The sequence below is a fragment of the Branchiostoma floridae genome, chromosome 1 (assembly GCF_000003815.2).
Source record: "Branchiostoma floridae strain S238N-H82 chromosome 1, Bfl_VNyyK, whole genome shotgun sequence".
In the NCBI taxonomy this organism is placed as follows: domain Eukaryota; kingdom Metazoa; phylum Chordata; class Leptocardii; order Amphioxiformes; family Branchiostomatidae; genus Branchiostoma; species Branchiostoma floridae.
Window position 1 is genome coordinate 6014392 of NC_049979.1, and position 16653 is coordinate 6031044.

Sequence of the window (16653 nt, forward strand, 5' to 3'; positions counted from 1 at the left end):
GTTCCTCATTACCATATTTGGTATCTGCTTATATTCCACCTATTATAATTAACATGTGTTACATGTATTGAGGTCCAGTTATTGAAAACAATGGAACTATACAATTTCCTGATTAATTATGCAAATTAAGTCCTCATCTGCATAACATGTATATCATTATGAACTTCTTTGCCTAAGCTACCCGCATGCCTAAAATGCAGGCAATCTGTCGTTCCTGTCTGTAGTTATCCTCTTTGGAGTGTCTTGACAAAAACACCCCTGCAGTTCCACAATTAAATGTTAGGGGGCTGAAACTTGCCCCACTTTGTCATGACACCGAAAGCTATCTACCACCAAAATGTCAAGGCCATAGCATGTCTCGAACTAGAGATACATTGAAAAACTGCTATGATAGAATATTCTCATTAATTATGCAAATGTACTTTTGTTTTCCATAATTAGTATCTTATCTTGTAAAACATTGTCTAAGGTACCTACATACCAAAAATGATGAAAATCCGTTGTTCCCTTCTTGAGTTATCGTCTTCAAAAGTTTTTGACAAAAATGCCTCTGCTTTCCCAAAACTAGACGCTAGGGGGCCCAAACTTATGTCACTTATTCCTGAGCACAAGAGCTATCTAACACCCCAAAATCGTGATCATAGCTTGCTCAGAACACGAGATAGCAAACCCGGAAGTTGCGGTGCAGTACCAAGGTAAGCCGCTAGGGGGCCCAAAATTTGTTTGTTTGTTTATTTTTATTTATCCAGGGGTACATGTCGCCTGACCGGCGTTTTTCAAAGATCCCTGGGGGGAAACCCCGTACATACATAACAATAAAATCTAATCATTTCCAGCTTTCATCACACCCTACCAACACGCCAAGTATGAAACCAATCCACCAAGCCGTTCTTGAGTTATCTTGTTTACACACACACACACAGACAGACAGACACACAGACAAACACGGGGTAAAATATAACCTCCATGACATTTCATGGAGGTAATAAACAAATGGAAACACTGGCTCAGACACCAGGCAAGTCTGTAAGTCAAGTTCTTGCTCAGAGTGTTTCAGGGAGCAGTGACTGTCCCAAGGGACATGCATCAACATGAGGACTGCATGCTGTACATTAGTGCCACCATGCAGCCATATCCAGAACTGCAACACCATAGCAGCATGGATTACTGTAAATATCAAAATATTCACAGTGCTTCTATCATTGCGATTTCAGCAGTGACCTCTCTACTATGAATTCATGACACTGAGTATACTTATCTATTCATTTAAGAATATACATTTTCTATGTTTTATCTTCTGTGCTATAGAATAGTTTTAACTCCCAACTGAAAACACTGTGAGAACATCCTTGCCTTTCTTATCGCAAAATTAAGTGAAAATAAATATGAGAAACATCATCTCACCTCTGGGGCCCTGTACAGCAGCGTCTGCAGTTCAAAGTCATCGTAGTACAGCGAAATCTCCTCAGGCACCGAGTGGATCGCGTTTCCAAAGTCTATAACCTTCACATTGTCAAGGTCACCTGGAGCAGAACGTGTGACAAAACAGTATAACTTTGTTGTGGGACTTTTATCATGCTGCTTTTTTCTGGAGCAGCCAACAAATCTATTTTCAAAATGTTCAACCGATACAAACACTATTCAAGACTTTTGGTGACCATCTGTCACTTCCTGAGACTGCAGGTAGGTGGCGCTGCTACAGTATAAAGAATGCGGTTGCAAACATGACTGTCTGTATCCCCCTTATCAAAGTTCAAGACGGTAATTCAATTTCCTAGCCGCAGTACTAGTGAAATGCAGAACCAGGCTTAATTGTTATCCTACGATTTACCAACTTAATAGAACTGTTCACAGCTTACCTGATACTGCTAATACATTCTCAGGCTTCAGGTCTGCGTGGATCACATTGCCTCTGCAGGGGAACAGCACAAGGAATTTGAATTTTGTGGGGAGTATCTTCATTTAAGTATCTGCAAACCTTATAAAATACAAAGCCTATCCTACTACTTAAGGAAGACCTGTTTCCTTTTCACCACACCTGGAGGCAGATCTGAGCTGCCAGCTCCTTCCTCACCTGAGTAAGAACCCGAGCACCTGCAGCAGCTGGATCGCAACCTTCTTAATGATGGAGAGTTTCTGGGGTAACAATAGGAAATAGTGCTGAAAATTAGTACATCTTAATTCAGGCTACATTTCTGAATAGAACAAAAATGTGGCAGTGTGTTTTTCCTACAAGGCTCTTGCCTGTCCTGACTGGGAATTTTTGTCCTCATCATGGTATAATGCTCATTATCAAAGCATTTAACAATGTTATTGAGTGGAGTTTTCTAAAGGTTGTGGTGCAGGGGTAGGGTTAGGGTGTGCAGGTGTGTAGGACAGGTGTGTATGGCAGGTAAACCTTATAGCTTAGCAGGTAGACATTACCTCCTCAGGTGAGTGGAGTTTCCTAAAGTAGTGGTGCAGGGGTGTGGGGTTGAGCAGCTCAAACACCATGCAGTAGTGCTCGTCAAACGTGAAGAAATTCTGAAGAACAAAAACGTTACAACAGTATCACGACTTTGTCACTGATGTACCAGGAAATCATTTCAAGAACATCATTCATCTACTTAAGCCTCGTTCATGACGCAAAAATTTAAAGGCCTTGCTTCCAGGGACCACAGCTACAACGGAAGAATTTGTCAAGATAGCATCAGCAGAAGAACCGTGGCTTTTCAGCAAGGCAGCGAGAGGAATAATGCAGCCCTCCTGCAAGTGGTGACCGGGCTGTTGGACGAGAAGCTGTGTGATTTAAAGAGAGCTAACGAGTCAGCCACTGATCAGCAGCTTCAAGAGATAAAGAGACTGAAGACTTCAAGAGAAAAGGCAATGAAGATCAGTACAAGTTCAACATGGAGCCGCAGGAGAAGATGGCAGAAGGCGACGCGGCGCTAGACGAAGGGAAGACAGACATTGCTGTGGAACAGTTACAACAAGGTGAACAATCTCTTGCTAGTAGGCAGAAGTCAATTCTGTTAGCTGATAAGTCAGAGAATGGGTGAGCTATGGTATAGGAGTACGAAAAATAGATGCCGTGCAGTTGCTTGATTAATATTTTGCATTATGAAAGGACTTGTTGCCAAAATGTTGATAGCACTGATTTCAGCCCTTAAGTACGAGACCACACCAAAACAAAAACTACCTAACACAATCTTACTGACCAGGAGTCTCACACAGCGGGAGATGTCCTCAGGGTCAGCCAGGTTCAGCCTCCGGATACAGTCTGCTTCCTGGACACAACAGCAAGCAAGCATTCAGTTGACCAATACGTATCAATATATAAATTAGCAAGTCAGTCAACTTATCTATCTATCGATCAATGTATCTATAATCAACCAATGTATCAAAGTATACAGGCTTGACACTGTGTGAAAGTGAAGTGCATGAAACTAACGTTTTGTAACTGTGGTCACATTTTGGTTTGACCATTTCATATACATGACGACATGTCAGCAACTTAAAAAATTTACTGGAAATCAGAACAACTGTATTTCATTCCCATATCGTTAATGCATGACTGTATGTGTAGGAAGAAGCTAAGATAGTAACTAGGGGCGTGGTACTCACCTGGTAACCAAGGGCATGGTAGTTGACATGGAGAATCTTGATGGAGACCAGGTTGTTGTCTCGGCGGAAGGTGTCCTGGGGAAACATGTGAACATCAAATCTGTAAGTCTGGGAGATCTGAGATAGTCTTGGCTGTAACTTGCCTGCAACTAGCTGCTGCCTCATCTCACTGCATGTGTATCTGTACTAGCTTTGGGGCAAACATTTATTCCATTTATCACAAGGCGAAACTAGGTGCATACCCACCTTTACAAGCTGTCCAAACATGCACAGTTTGAAAGACAGTGATTAAATCTACACTACAGTTTAGGTCTTTTATTTCAACATGTGCAGTGCCGGAAAACATGTGACATGTCCACCACTACTGTCAGTTTCAGTGTACCACAGAACATCAAGTAAAAAGTCAAAGTCTCTAAGCATTAAAAACAAGTTATACTTAATCGATTTTCAAATTAGTTGACTCAAGTGCAGACCAGGCCAGGCACTTGTTTTCACCACGCAGTAACTGTCATCATTATTCTCTTTATTGCCTTTTACCTGCTGTTTTGAATTCTCAGTTATTTCCTACCCGGTATTCATGTCATTAACTGGGACGATTGTGTCTCTGATGGACTTCATTTCCCTTCCACCCTCAGGCAAGGAATATAATAGACTTCCAATCACAGATCCACACAATACAAAGTTAACGTTACACAAGCAACTGGAAATGTTATGTAACAGTCAGACATTTCAGCTAACATCTGCTGTCTTTTGTCAGTAACTCAATGAACGACTCCTGTCCATGCCATTATTTGGGTGTAATAAGCTGGAGATAGACTTGATTTTTCGGCCACATTACTGACAAATGCCAGCTTGTAGCCAACGCTAGCCCTAGGCAGTACTGAATATATCAATTATATGATTTCTTTCCTCTTACCCTGCACTTGCAGAGTGTCCTTAGGGAAGAAATGCAATCAATAAACTGTCATTACATCACTCCATTCCTTTTAATATGCCATTATTTAGGAGGTTCCCATCAACAGATTTTTCTCCAAATTAGTCACTACAGTTGCTCTCAGGCTTTCATCCTAATCATAAGTCTAACTGACTTGATTCTTTTCAATTTGCATCATTTCTGTTGAACCTATTCTAGAGAACTAATTTTCCAGCGAGCCCTCAGGTACAGAAATGCCATGAGTAATTGGTCATTACATCACATTGTTTCCTTTCAATGCCATCATTTAGGAGGGTTTTGTCGCTTGGGTTTTCCTTCCACTATTCACACATTACTCCTAGGCTTTCAATCTAAGAATTGATTATTACAAGTTGACTGAAATTTTCTCACTACACGACAGCAAAAGAACAGTTTCCAGCTGCGCCCTTGGGCAAGAAATGTGATGAATACATTGTCATTACAGATAGATAGATGGTTTATTGTGCAACAATTGCATCAGTGACAATGTATGGCAATGTATAGATAACAGAGGTTACAGTCTAATACTACCAGACTTTGTATAACAGAAATTACAGTCATATATATATATATATATCCCTTCATTTCTTTCATTGCCATCATTTGAGTATGTCACTCAAACTAGACTATAGCACGATAGATTTTTGAGATCGGGCTGGGGTCTGGTATCCAGGCTAACTAGACTGGAGTTTTGTTAAATGCACAATTCCTGTCTGGCCTGAGCCTTGCCGGCTGTCCTGCTGAGGTAGTCCCTGGAACTAGTCCGACAATTCAGCCGGCCAGACAACAGCAACAATCGTAATCATCAGCGCTACAATACAGAAATTACGGAGCGCGGACGCTGCAATAATACACTCAGCTGCAGACTGATGTGATCAACGTCCTTCAGTTTAGGTACTGTAAATTTGGGTACTTCTGCGGCGGTGGTATTTTCACGGTTTATGCGGTGACCCTTCTATTGTAAATTCATAAGACAGCAAATATATCTTTCTTACATGCTACTTTCCTACAGCATAGTTTCAACCACAAATCTAAAACCTCATTTCCCCCTACAAAATAAAACCATCACAAAAGAAGATGGATTCACAGCAAAGAGTCGACAAGAACTACATCCAGGGACAGCTAATTAAATAACTGAAGCTGCATCAGGGCCGATCATTCTGCAGTTGTGGTCAGTGTCTTTCCACTCTGGCCTTTATCTGATGATTCTATGGTCTGATTAGCGGTAATTAGCATAACGATGCGAATGAGGCATACGTTTCAAGGTCGTGTTAAAAAACGATGTGTCAATCCTGACACAGGCGTTGCCATGGGAACTAATTACATCATCTTCCAGTCTGCGAGGGTTGGAGAGACACATGCAGTCTGCGAACCCCCACACAAACATCGTTATCCGCAGCCCGAGGGGATAACAAAGCTAAGTAATGGGACCCAACGGCCTGGAAAATTGGTTTACAGCATCGGGCAGTGTTGTGGGATGTGTGGAGTTAATGATCCCATCTGTGATAATCAGGGTAACAAGAAGAGACACAGGCCTTGTAATCAGCAGATCTGTTTCATGGGCAGTTACTGTTACGTTAACCTCTTCCTGCTACCAAACCCCCTAACCTGTACAGAATGGGTGCCAAAACTGCAACTGCATAAGGGTAAAAAAATACTACTGTACTAGTAGCAATCAGAGTAAAGAGTTCTTCAGACTGTTGTCAGCAGATCTGTTTCATAGACCATTATTTTATAATGCACCACAGCCCTCTTCCTGTTACCACTGATTCTGCCTTAGTTAGGGGATTAGCAGCATTGAGAAGGTTAACTACACATCAAACAATCTGCTGCACAGAGCTGGTGTCTCTGACTCTACTCAGTTTACCAGTACCAGCAATGGTGCAATTTTGCTACCAATTCTGTATAGGTTATTATAGGCAAAACTGCTCATTATCAGTAAAGGGAAGAGACTGCAGCCTTGTAGTTGCAGTCAGCAGATTTGTTTCAGTGGCAGTAAAAGAGACACTTGTAATCTGGGTACAGTGGAAGATGTGAATCAGAGCGACAGCAAAATCCAGCCTGGGAATATCACCTGGAACTTAGGACATTTCTGAAGACTGGGAAAAAATATAACTTGCAACTCTGCACAATGAAAATATGAAAGCTTCAACATATGAGTCACTAATTGAGAGATCACAAATGAATTTCACTCTTGAGTGGTACTGACAATCTGTTCTAATCTGTGTTAAGTGATGAGATACAGTAATTAGTGCAAAGGGAAGACACGCCCTATAAATAATGTAGCCTTGTACTCAGCAGGTTTGCTATGATTCATGGTAAGTTAAGGAGATACTTGTAATCAGGGTAAGCATGTTTGCGATGATTCATGGGTAGTTAAGGAGATACCTGTAATCAGGGTAAAACAGAGAGATGTCCTGAACTAGGCCTTGAGTAGTTCCCATGATCTACATTGTTGCACAGGTTTACCATATTATTACCTTCTCCAAGAAGGTCAAGTTTTCAGGAGTGTTCTTGTGTGTGTCAATATGATACTGATAGCTTGAGGATGCCTGGATCGATAGCCTTGATATTTGTTATGTGGATACAGTACTGTAGGTCTTGCTTGTTTTCAAATGGGAAGCCTTCACAAATACAAAGGAGTTTTGTTATGAATGTAATCTGCGTATAAATTAACGTCATGATTGTTGAAATGAGAAGAAATCCTTGAAATACCTGATTCGGACGTTTGAACATTGCTGTTGCAACAATCATTGTTCGAGGGGACTTAACTTTTTTCAACTTCTGGAGCATTTCGCATCAAAACATGGGTTGTCTCAGGTGGGTATGACATAAATAAAATACAACACGGTACATTCCGCATCACCCTCGGTCCAAGCCCTCCCACTGGCTGGTACCTCAGGCCATACGGAATACACCATGTTGTATTCTATATATACATCCTAACAAGTGTTTTGAGTGATGTACAGTATTGTTGATGTTATGATTCACATACAGGTTTATGTTATGATTTATGCACAGTTCATCATCATATCTTGTCGCTGTAACTCCATATCCAGCGGCGGGCTGTCTCATTGGCCTCTCTTAGGTCACTGTCTGAGCAGGTGGGACCAAGTTTACAGTTTTGCATCAAGTGCACAGTTAATATCATTATTGCCTTACATTCTTATGATATGATAAGATTGAAATGAAGAGACCTCCTTACCTCCGCCTTGAGCAGTACTGAGGAGTTTCCCTTCCCGAGGATCTCAAGGTAACGGTAGCGGCTGGCAAGTAGCGGCACTGGGGGGGGAACACAGATGGGTTAGACAAGAGTACAAAAAATGAGTACTGGCAAAATGAGGTAAAACTTACCAAGGATGCATCTTTTATGACTAGTTTGTTTTCATATACCTCCCAGTCTAAGCAATTATTCATAATATTAAAATGACCAAAAAGGGTTTTGTAACGGCACTGGAGGGAATACAGATGGGTTAGACAAGAGTACACGTTTATTCCTCCCTGTAACACTGGCGAAAGAGGTAAAACTTGTCAAGGATGCATTCTTTATCCCAGGCATGTTTATTCCTCCCTATAACACTGGCAAAATGAGGTAAAACCTGCCAAGGATACATCCTTTATGACTAGATTGTCTTAATATACCTCCCAGTCTAATCAATTATTCAGAATATGTTACCTATGTCTAAAAATTTTGTGTGTTTGTGTCTGGATGGATTTCCTCAGGATGAAGTGCTTGAGAAGAATTCACATTTAATCTCCATGGTAACGTTAGGATGTAAATATATAGTCTCACAAACACTCCATTTCCCCACGTGGCACCATGCATTTAGTGGTTTGTAAATGCTGACCATAAAATTTAATACACCACTTCTAGAACTGTTAGAACCCATCTTATCCTATAGGCAGCGCATTTCTCAAACAGGGTTTTCCAGTTCACTTTCAATCTTTGCAAAACCACTTTGGGTCAAAGTGTGTGAAATAAAGACATCCATTACAACAAACTGGCAGTATTTATGTTGCATGTAAGCAGAGTCTGCAGGTTGCTGTGATTGGCACTTGATCTGTAAGAGATCCTTTACAGCGCACATCACCAGTTACCATGGCAACCAAGCATCAGGAGCGTACTGTCGGGGGTCAGCAGTAAAGCCTGTACCAGAAAGCAGGTCACTCGGACGGCGCCTGCGCAAAGGTGGACAGAACGATCATCCACGCTTTAGACAAAGGGACAGATGAAAGCTTCTCATCCTTTTGGTCACCTTCTTTTGTAGTCGTGGATCAATAAATCCTCCTCAGTCTGTTTATCACATCTCTCACACGGGATCCTGTCCGTGCCATCCTCGTGTCATGTTTCTGAGCCTGCACCGACAGAACAGTACTCCTATTTGTAGAGTAACATTTCCCCGCTTAAAAGTGGAAATGTTACTCTTCCTATGAACTAATACTCATAGCATGCTTTTTCAATTTATTCAATTTTATTTGTGCGGAGTTGTACTATCCATAAACCCTTAGGAAAGCCTGGTGGAGGCTACCTACAGAATGTGTGAGTCTTGAGACATTCTGTATTATGAGTCCTGGAGACAAGACTTTTAACTACATCTTTTCAAAATCACCCAGGAATCACATAAAATAGGAAGAAGCCAAAATGATGCTTTGGGACATTTCTGTGCATGGACAGAAGAAATAGGAAAACCAAAAAGCCACATAGGGTGTCCTTGTCTCTGAACAGAAGGGAAAAAAAGATGAAAGAAATCAGGAAAGCTGCCTCCTTGTCTGTGAAGTGTATCTACAAAGGCCTGACAGACAAGTGCACCTCTTCTGTGGGCGGTAAAGGTTGGTGTTGTGTCCGTGGAACTAGACTAGCATGTCCTTAACTCAGCATTCCTGCCACCTCCACTCCTGTATTACCACACCACATATGGTATTCTGATGGACCGTCTGGCTACAGCTTCATATCATCTACACCTGTCTCTGGTCACAAAACAATGTCAATGGAAACCACAATACAAAACTTTCCTTCTCATCATTCTGCTATGGTAAAAGAAAATTACTTCAAAGAAAGCAAAGATTTTAATCAGTGACCACCAGGTAAGGTGTATATGAACTTACAAGCATTTATCTATCTATTTCTGTTTGTGTTTCCTTTGACCAGAGTGGCTCAGTCAGTGTTAAGTTACTGCTTTGGTGTCCGACCCTGGCAAGACATTGCAGCTAACGTTATACATGAATATGAAATGCAAGAGAAGAAACTGGGCTTCCAATAAGCCAGGGATTTTAATCGGCGTATCCTGGCCGCGAGAGAGCCCGGCGCGTGTTTGTGATCGCCCAGTAAATAATAGATATGCAGATGTGACGGCCGGGATGTCCTGGAAACTGGACCAAGCCGGTCGTGTCCTCAGCTGACAGGCTTCTCCTCCTTTGAGTGAATAATCAGCTGATCATTGGTCAGCAGACCACACAGACTTACTTCTATGGATGACATCCTCTGAAGGCCCAAAACTAATGTGGGAGGGTGATGAAAAAGAAAAATCCAGCAAAAAAAAGAAAAGAAATGCCACTAAACCACAGGACTTAACACCCAGTCCATTCTTTCCCAAGCTTGGTTCATCTTATGTTCACTTCCAGTAAGACTGTAACTTTGTAAGACAGAATCATCGCTATTTCAATAATGTTTTTATTACAATTAGAACGGTTTCAACCACAAACTCAAAATACTGCGAAAATCTCCCTTTCAACACAACTTGCAAAATTAAGCCCCTCCCCACAAATAAAAAGATTTACAGTGTAGAAGGACGGTCCAGCTTTGCGCTTGAGGCAGACTACGCTGCATTACATGACCAACGAGGAGCCGTCTGTGCGTCTCCCTTTATTGTGCAAGAATCTATTTCTGTTACGTCTGGGATGTGTCCGGGAAAGTGGGCCGCTCCGTCGGCGCCCTCACAAGCCCACGCACCTGCCCTCTGCTGCAGGAAGCCGACACTGTGGCCACAGCTCGGTACGCGTGCAGGGCTCGAAATACCACCTGCATATGCAGGTTAGTGCAGGTAAAATTGGAGCTGTGCAGGTATTTCTGATGTCTACCTGCAGCTAACCTGCACTGGTCCATGTACTGGGTTTTATACATAAATGTCCTATGATGTAGGTGTATGTGGATTGTTATTAGCTGCATTGAATGTTACCACCTATTATGTATGAAAAAAATAGAAATGGTTCCTGAACAGGTTTTAGTATGATCTATGCTTCCGAAATTCAGAGTGGTGCAGGTGAAATTTGTCTGGTGCAAGTAATTTTCAATGTTACCGGCACCAGTGAAGGTATGCAGAAAAACGTATTTTGAGCCCTGCAGTGTGAACTCCAGCGCAGGCGCGTGGTGTCGGGCAGGGCACTGGTCACTTGCTCCAGTTTTCTGGACAGTGCAAGGATGTCGTCATGTGTCTGAGACATATCATTTGATAACGCTAACATCTAGATAATGCGCGGTTGTAATCTGTAACGAGCTGTATTGCATATTTGTAGATTTATTATTTAATTTATACTGTACATATATGCTGTCATCGTTTTTTGTGGGAGTTGCCTATGCACCTGTTTTCCCTTCCTTCTACATTGCGAAAAATTCAAATAAAAAACCTAAGGGTCTGACTACAATACACATGTTCTGTGAAGTCCATGTTACTCCACTGCAGATGAGACGTGATTAGAACAGAGTTAGCTCTTGTGTTTTCCTTATGCTTAAAGTTGAAGATTTCACCAAGTCAAAATTCACTTCACTGTTTAAAAATGGAGAAATGGAGTTTAGTAATCTGCTAAAAGAGATATAATCACTGGATCTGAGAAACCTTATGCTGTATTCATTGCTGACCATGCCCAACAAAAATTGGAACAGTGTTAGCTCTTTTTTTTTGCTTATGCAGAGTTGAATATCTCACCAAGACATATTTCCTTCCCTGTTTGACAATGGAGCGTTGTCATCTGCTAAAGGAGATATAATCACTAGATCTGAGAAACCTTATGCTGTATTCACTGCTGAACATGTCAGACAATAATCCAAGCTTCTTGATGATGAGAATTTCATGTGAAACTGGGCCATGGTCCGTTTCTGTGGACACCTGATCACCGGATGTATTGTTGTGAGAAAGACAGCAGACAAACGTTAATCTCTTGTACTAAAGAACTTTTATTTGATCCGTCACACGCCCGCGTCTGGCTTCATGTACAGAACAGCAGGTGCAAAAACCACACCAGAGTGGCGCCAGGGTGGACGTTCTGTTCCTGATCTCTGGCCCTGCCAAGAGGGCAAAAAACAGGGAATAACCACGGACGTGTCATCCGTAGCCTATACCCGGGAATATACACATATCACATGTTTATTTTCCACAGATATGTTATCACTTTTTACATATATGACTTAGATGACATCCCCTGCAGTGTCCGGAAAACTGGACCAAGCGTCCCCCGCGTGATGACATCACCGCGCCTGCGCTGGAGAACGCAATCGCCACGCGCCCGTCCCACAATCTCTTAAGATCGCAATTAGCCCCATCCTGAAGCCTGGCAATTAGGGCTGGGCGGACAACCAATTGTCCAAAGTGACACGAAGGCCCACATGGCGTCACACATGGTAACACTGGGCACAGAAGGGCACGGACTGGACCTGTGAGGACACAGCACACAAAACAAGACACTTCCACACACGTGACCTTCACCTCAGCTAAGGTCGTCAACGGATGACCAAATAAGGAAAGTCATGGTAAAACTTCAAACGTATAAACCCCAGCGCTGCACGGTTGGCGTAGTTGGTTTGCCGTCGTGCTCGGAGACTGCGCGTGTGATTTGGAGTGGCGCCAACAGCTGAGCTTCTCACGACATCACAGAAAGGTACGCACAAACGTTTCACATGCATATCCAGCCACATGTACGTGTGACGTTACAGTCAAACCCCTCTGTAGTGACCACTTAAAGGATGTGAAAGGATACGGCCACAGGTGGCCACTGTAGGCAGGGTTCTTAATGCTTGGGCCAACGGGGAAATTATCTGTGGCCAAGAGGCCACAATGGCTAGGTGATCCTTATGTATGTGGTCATTTGTACAGGCTTGACTGTAGTTGTAAAATGCTTTCTTCTTCAAAAGCGGGCATCATCCAGGTGAGCAATTTTTGTATCCCTAGTGAAGGCATGCGAATGTTGACAGATTTTAATAGACTTGAAGCTTGCGGAAGCACTGCTACATATCATGGTGAATGTAGCCTGGTTAAATCTCGCTTATAGCAGTCCGCCCAACATCAGCCGGCCTCCTAGGGTCCAGTAACAGCCCAGGACGGCAGAGCTTGTGTCACACAGTCTAGTATGGTGGACGCAGGTGTTTTTGATAACCTGACCCAGGTGGATATGGCCTGACTGGACACAATATCACCATGAAATATTCATGCCAGAGTGGCCAGGTACGGCGCTGTTATTATGTGTGGTCAGCGGTCGCCATGGCAACAAATGGTTGTCCAGGCAGGGAACGTTTCCCTCGGGACCGCAGCTTTGGGTCGTGTTTCACGTCCGTTTCACGTCCGCAAAGTTCTACCGTCACGGAGAGGAGGGAATTTATTTTGGATTGACATACCTCCCCTTACCTACAGCTGTACAAATTTCCATCAATATATTGAGACGCAAATTTTCATCAATATATTGAGACTTTTAAGATTTTGTGGAAGGATTGACATTAGAGGCGATCAATACCCTTTGAGGAATGTCAACCTGTAGACCAGACGGTAAGGTTTGATCCACTCACTCCATGAAGGACCCCATAAGTGTGATGGGTTCTTTATTATACACAAGGTGTGGCTTGCCTCCAACATGGGCCCTCCTGCTTTACATTACCATCCTACAGGAAGCACCTAACAAAAACTAGATACCGGGTTTCAGATGAGTTGAGTGACGAGACAGGTGTAAAATGACTTTCCAAATGGTACAACATTGGACCTGCCTGGGTTTCAATACATCTGGCGCATCATTACAAGTGACAATCTTTGAGTAATGAGGCTGAATTACGTGCTCGAGGCACCTCCTTGAACACGGGACCCCCGTTTTACGTCCCTTCCGAACGACGAATTTGTGAATTCTTGGTCGGGCTACAGCATCCGGTCTTCCATCGTGCTCTCCCATCCAATTACTATAAACCAAAGAACTAAATCAACAATCCTACCCACGAGGCCACCTTGCTACCATCAAGAAAGGCTGTTTTGATGTTAACTTGCTGTGTATGTTTCACACCCTTCGTTTGTCTATTGTCACTTCAATCTATCATATAGGTTTAGATAACATGTGACCAAGTCAAAAGACTATCATCAAGAGCCAGTCTGTCAACTTGGGAACCGGTTTTGGCCATAACGGCACACCCCTGCTCTCATATTGATAAATATGGTTGGTCCTCTAATGTGCTGAGGGTGCGGTCCTCCTTGAACACCACACCTTGGGCGTGACATGGAAATGGCCTTCTCCTAGAAATTGGAGTTGAGAGCTGCCAGAGAAATGCTGTGTGAAGACTAGCCCACTGTAGCCCTTGTCAGGGTTTACAGCAGCAAAACCAACTAGTGGACACTACTAATGATATAGAGCTCACAACAACATTAAGGGCCACATTTATATCTATAACTTAAAGATGAATACTGTTTTCATGATTTGAGCCCAGAGTAGCTGACTCTTAGTACAATTTATGTACGTGTAAATTACAATGCCTCATTGCAGGGCTCAGTTCTGCACTGTACACACCTGTATAACCGCGTAGTACATATTTGCTGGATAAACCGGAAAATAATCCCTCCATATTTGTAATGTACTACTAGGGTTTACTGAAAGTTAAATATTGCTTACTAGTGTACTAGTTTTCACTGACGGCTGGGCTTCAAGTACAAAACGGCGCAGCTGTCTCGTAGATTCTTAGGCAAAACGCAGGACGTTTCTACCAAACAGGATTTGTTTGGGCACACGGAACACCGCAACACGAAGGGACAGGTTGCGCCCTTCCCACGCGAGCCGAGCAATCTTACATTTCCGTCTCATATTGATTTATTGACACTCAACGTGAGTGAGCGAAACGAGGCAGTTTTAGATGCTCTTCTGTCACGCACCTCGGAGAGCCTCGCGTGGCACAAACGCGAGCGTCTTTCTTCTTCAGTACTGATTACTTATTCCCTTTGATTGTTTCATGACGACCCAGCCGAGACCATAACACACACGTCCACTGTTTACCTTCCCCTCCACATCACCATGGGGCTGTTTGTGCATGTATGATGCTAAATAAAGAACTTTTCCTGGGCTTTCGAGATTCTATCAGTTGTTTCTCAAAACTGCTTCATAAATATTTTATGATACGTACAATTCAAGAGTATTAAACTAATTTCTTAAGGGTTTATTGCCAAAGTTTTCCCCATCTTGCTAGGAGACCCTGTGCAGCTCTTATTTCTATTTCATTTACTGGTTTGGCTGCTCAGCATGCACAGATATGTGGCAAACACTGCAAGAGTGGAGCCCATCGGAACAGGATGTAAGAAGCAGAAGACGCATTACAAAGGGCTAGCCCTGTTGACAGAGACAAAGACAATACAAAAGTAACTGAGCTCTCATGGACCTTGTTACCGATTCACCAGCCATACCAGCATCAGACCAACTTCTGTAGCTAACTTAAACCACATCTTGTAAACAACAGGAGTGAAATCTGTTTCACTTTGAACAACTTAATGTAGCATCTTGTCAGGATTTCCTCCGAGCCACAGCTCCATGGTGATGATTCCTGCTCCAAGGCCAGTTTTCTGTACTTCTTGAACGTGCCTTAGGCCCAAGCTTTACAGACTTCCCTGTAATCCACTGCTAAAGAGCCAGGATTTCTATAAATCTTGAACTTGTCTTACCCTTAAGCAGCCTTCAAACGAAGCCTCCTGCCTACACGTCTGCAGGTGAGGCTCTCACAAAGCCCAGATGTTACTAGGACAGTCTCCGAAAGCTCAGCTGTGGCTGTGGTGGTATCCTGGAGCTTTTTCGACGATGTATCACGTCTGTGTCTGCCTTTCAAGTTTGATTACAGCACACACAGAGCTATGCAGACATAAGCTCCTGCTACTAGTCGTAGTCCCGCACAAGTAGACAAGATGTATCTGATGATCTGTTGGATTGTGGAGTATGATCAGACCACCAGTGTGGGAGATTCAGGACTTTTACCACATCTTTTTCTGCAGTGCATGCAAAATTAAGGAGCAGTCAACATAAACCTGTGCAAGCCTTATTTTTCCCAAATATGCACTGAGCCAGGAAGTTATTTGTGTGCATGCATGCCAGATGGCTGTCTGGTTGTCCGGTTTGATATCTGTATGGATACAGACGGTATAACCGCCCTTCAGCGTAACACATCAGCTTCGCAGGCACGCGGCGCAGCTGGTTACACACCGACCAACCTGTCACACTATTAAGCCTGTCAGACTTAAAGTGTTTTTAAAGAGTAGATGCCCCTACTATTTATACTTGTAGTGACACATTCCTTTAGTAGAAATCAGCTAGTCAAGTACTACTAGTACTACTACAGCAGTGTAGTACAGCTCCTGGATGGGCAGCATGTCTGCCCTCTCCCTCTCCCTTTACCTGCCCCCTCCCTCCCTCCTTACCTGCCCACACAACCTGTTCATTTCTCAGCACAAGAAATTCCTGAGTGAAAAGCAAACAAACAGCAGGTGGACTTACTGGACTCCTCTGGCACGAAGCAGCCATGGTTGTCTGTGTAGGCCCCGAACTCTGCAACACAACAGAACACGAACATCAATCAGCACACATTATTAACATTGTAACATCTATTGGGATGTAAGTCACTGAATCTGTATCTTTGCTACATTCAATATTGCTCTCTTCTTCTCCTTCATGATTTCTGTGAAATTCCAGCAGATTCCAAAATTTCAAACAAACAAAGCTATCCAATCCATACCTTACTTATTCATTCATGCTTATTTATCTATTAGACCTTTTGGTATCACAGAAGATTTGACAGACAAGTTTTCTCCACCCTCCTACGATTTCTGTTTGCTTTTAATGTTTTCCTTAGTGTGGTCCATTCTCTGATATCAACCATG

At 42.9% G+C, this 16653-nt stretch overlaps 1 protein-coding gene across 4 annotated transcripts in view; it reads right to left on the minus strand.

Moving 5' to 3' along the window:
* Positions 1 to 16653, minus strand: part of LOC118417544 (serine/arginine repetitive matrix protein 2-like) — a 37883-nt gene that overhangs the window by 11890 nt on the left and 9340 nt on the right. For all 4 annotated transcript variants that reach the window (XR_004831370.1, XM_035823146.1, XM_035823135.1 and 1 more), the window contains exons 3-10: positions 16271 to 16321; positions 7761 to 7837; positions 3604 to 3678; positions 3198 to 3266; positions 2425 to 2523; positions 2075 to 2136; positions 1860 to 1912; positions 1405 to 1523 (exon numbers count right to left, since the gene is read on the minus strand). Coding sequence is in view for 3 of the 4 variants with exons in the window: in XM_035823146.1 (XP_035679039.1) it covers positions 1405 to 1523; positions 1860 to 1912; positions 2075 to 2136; positions 2425 to 2523; positions 3198 to 3266; positions 3604 to 3678; positions 7761 to 7837; positions 16271 to 16321 (605 nt within the window). In the remaining variant the exon portion in view is untranslated. The remainder of the gene's footprint in view (positions 1 to 1404; positions 1524 to 1859; positions 1913 to 2074; positions 2137 to 2424; positions 2524 to 3197; positions 3267 to 3603; positions 3679 to 7760; positions 7838 to 16270; positions 16322 to 16653) is intronic.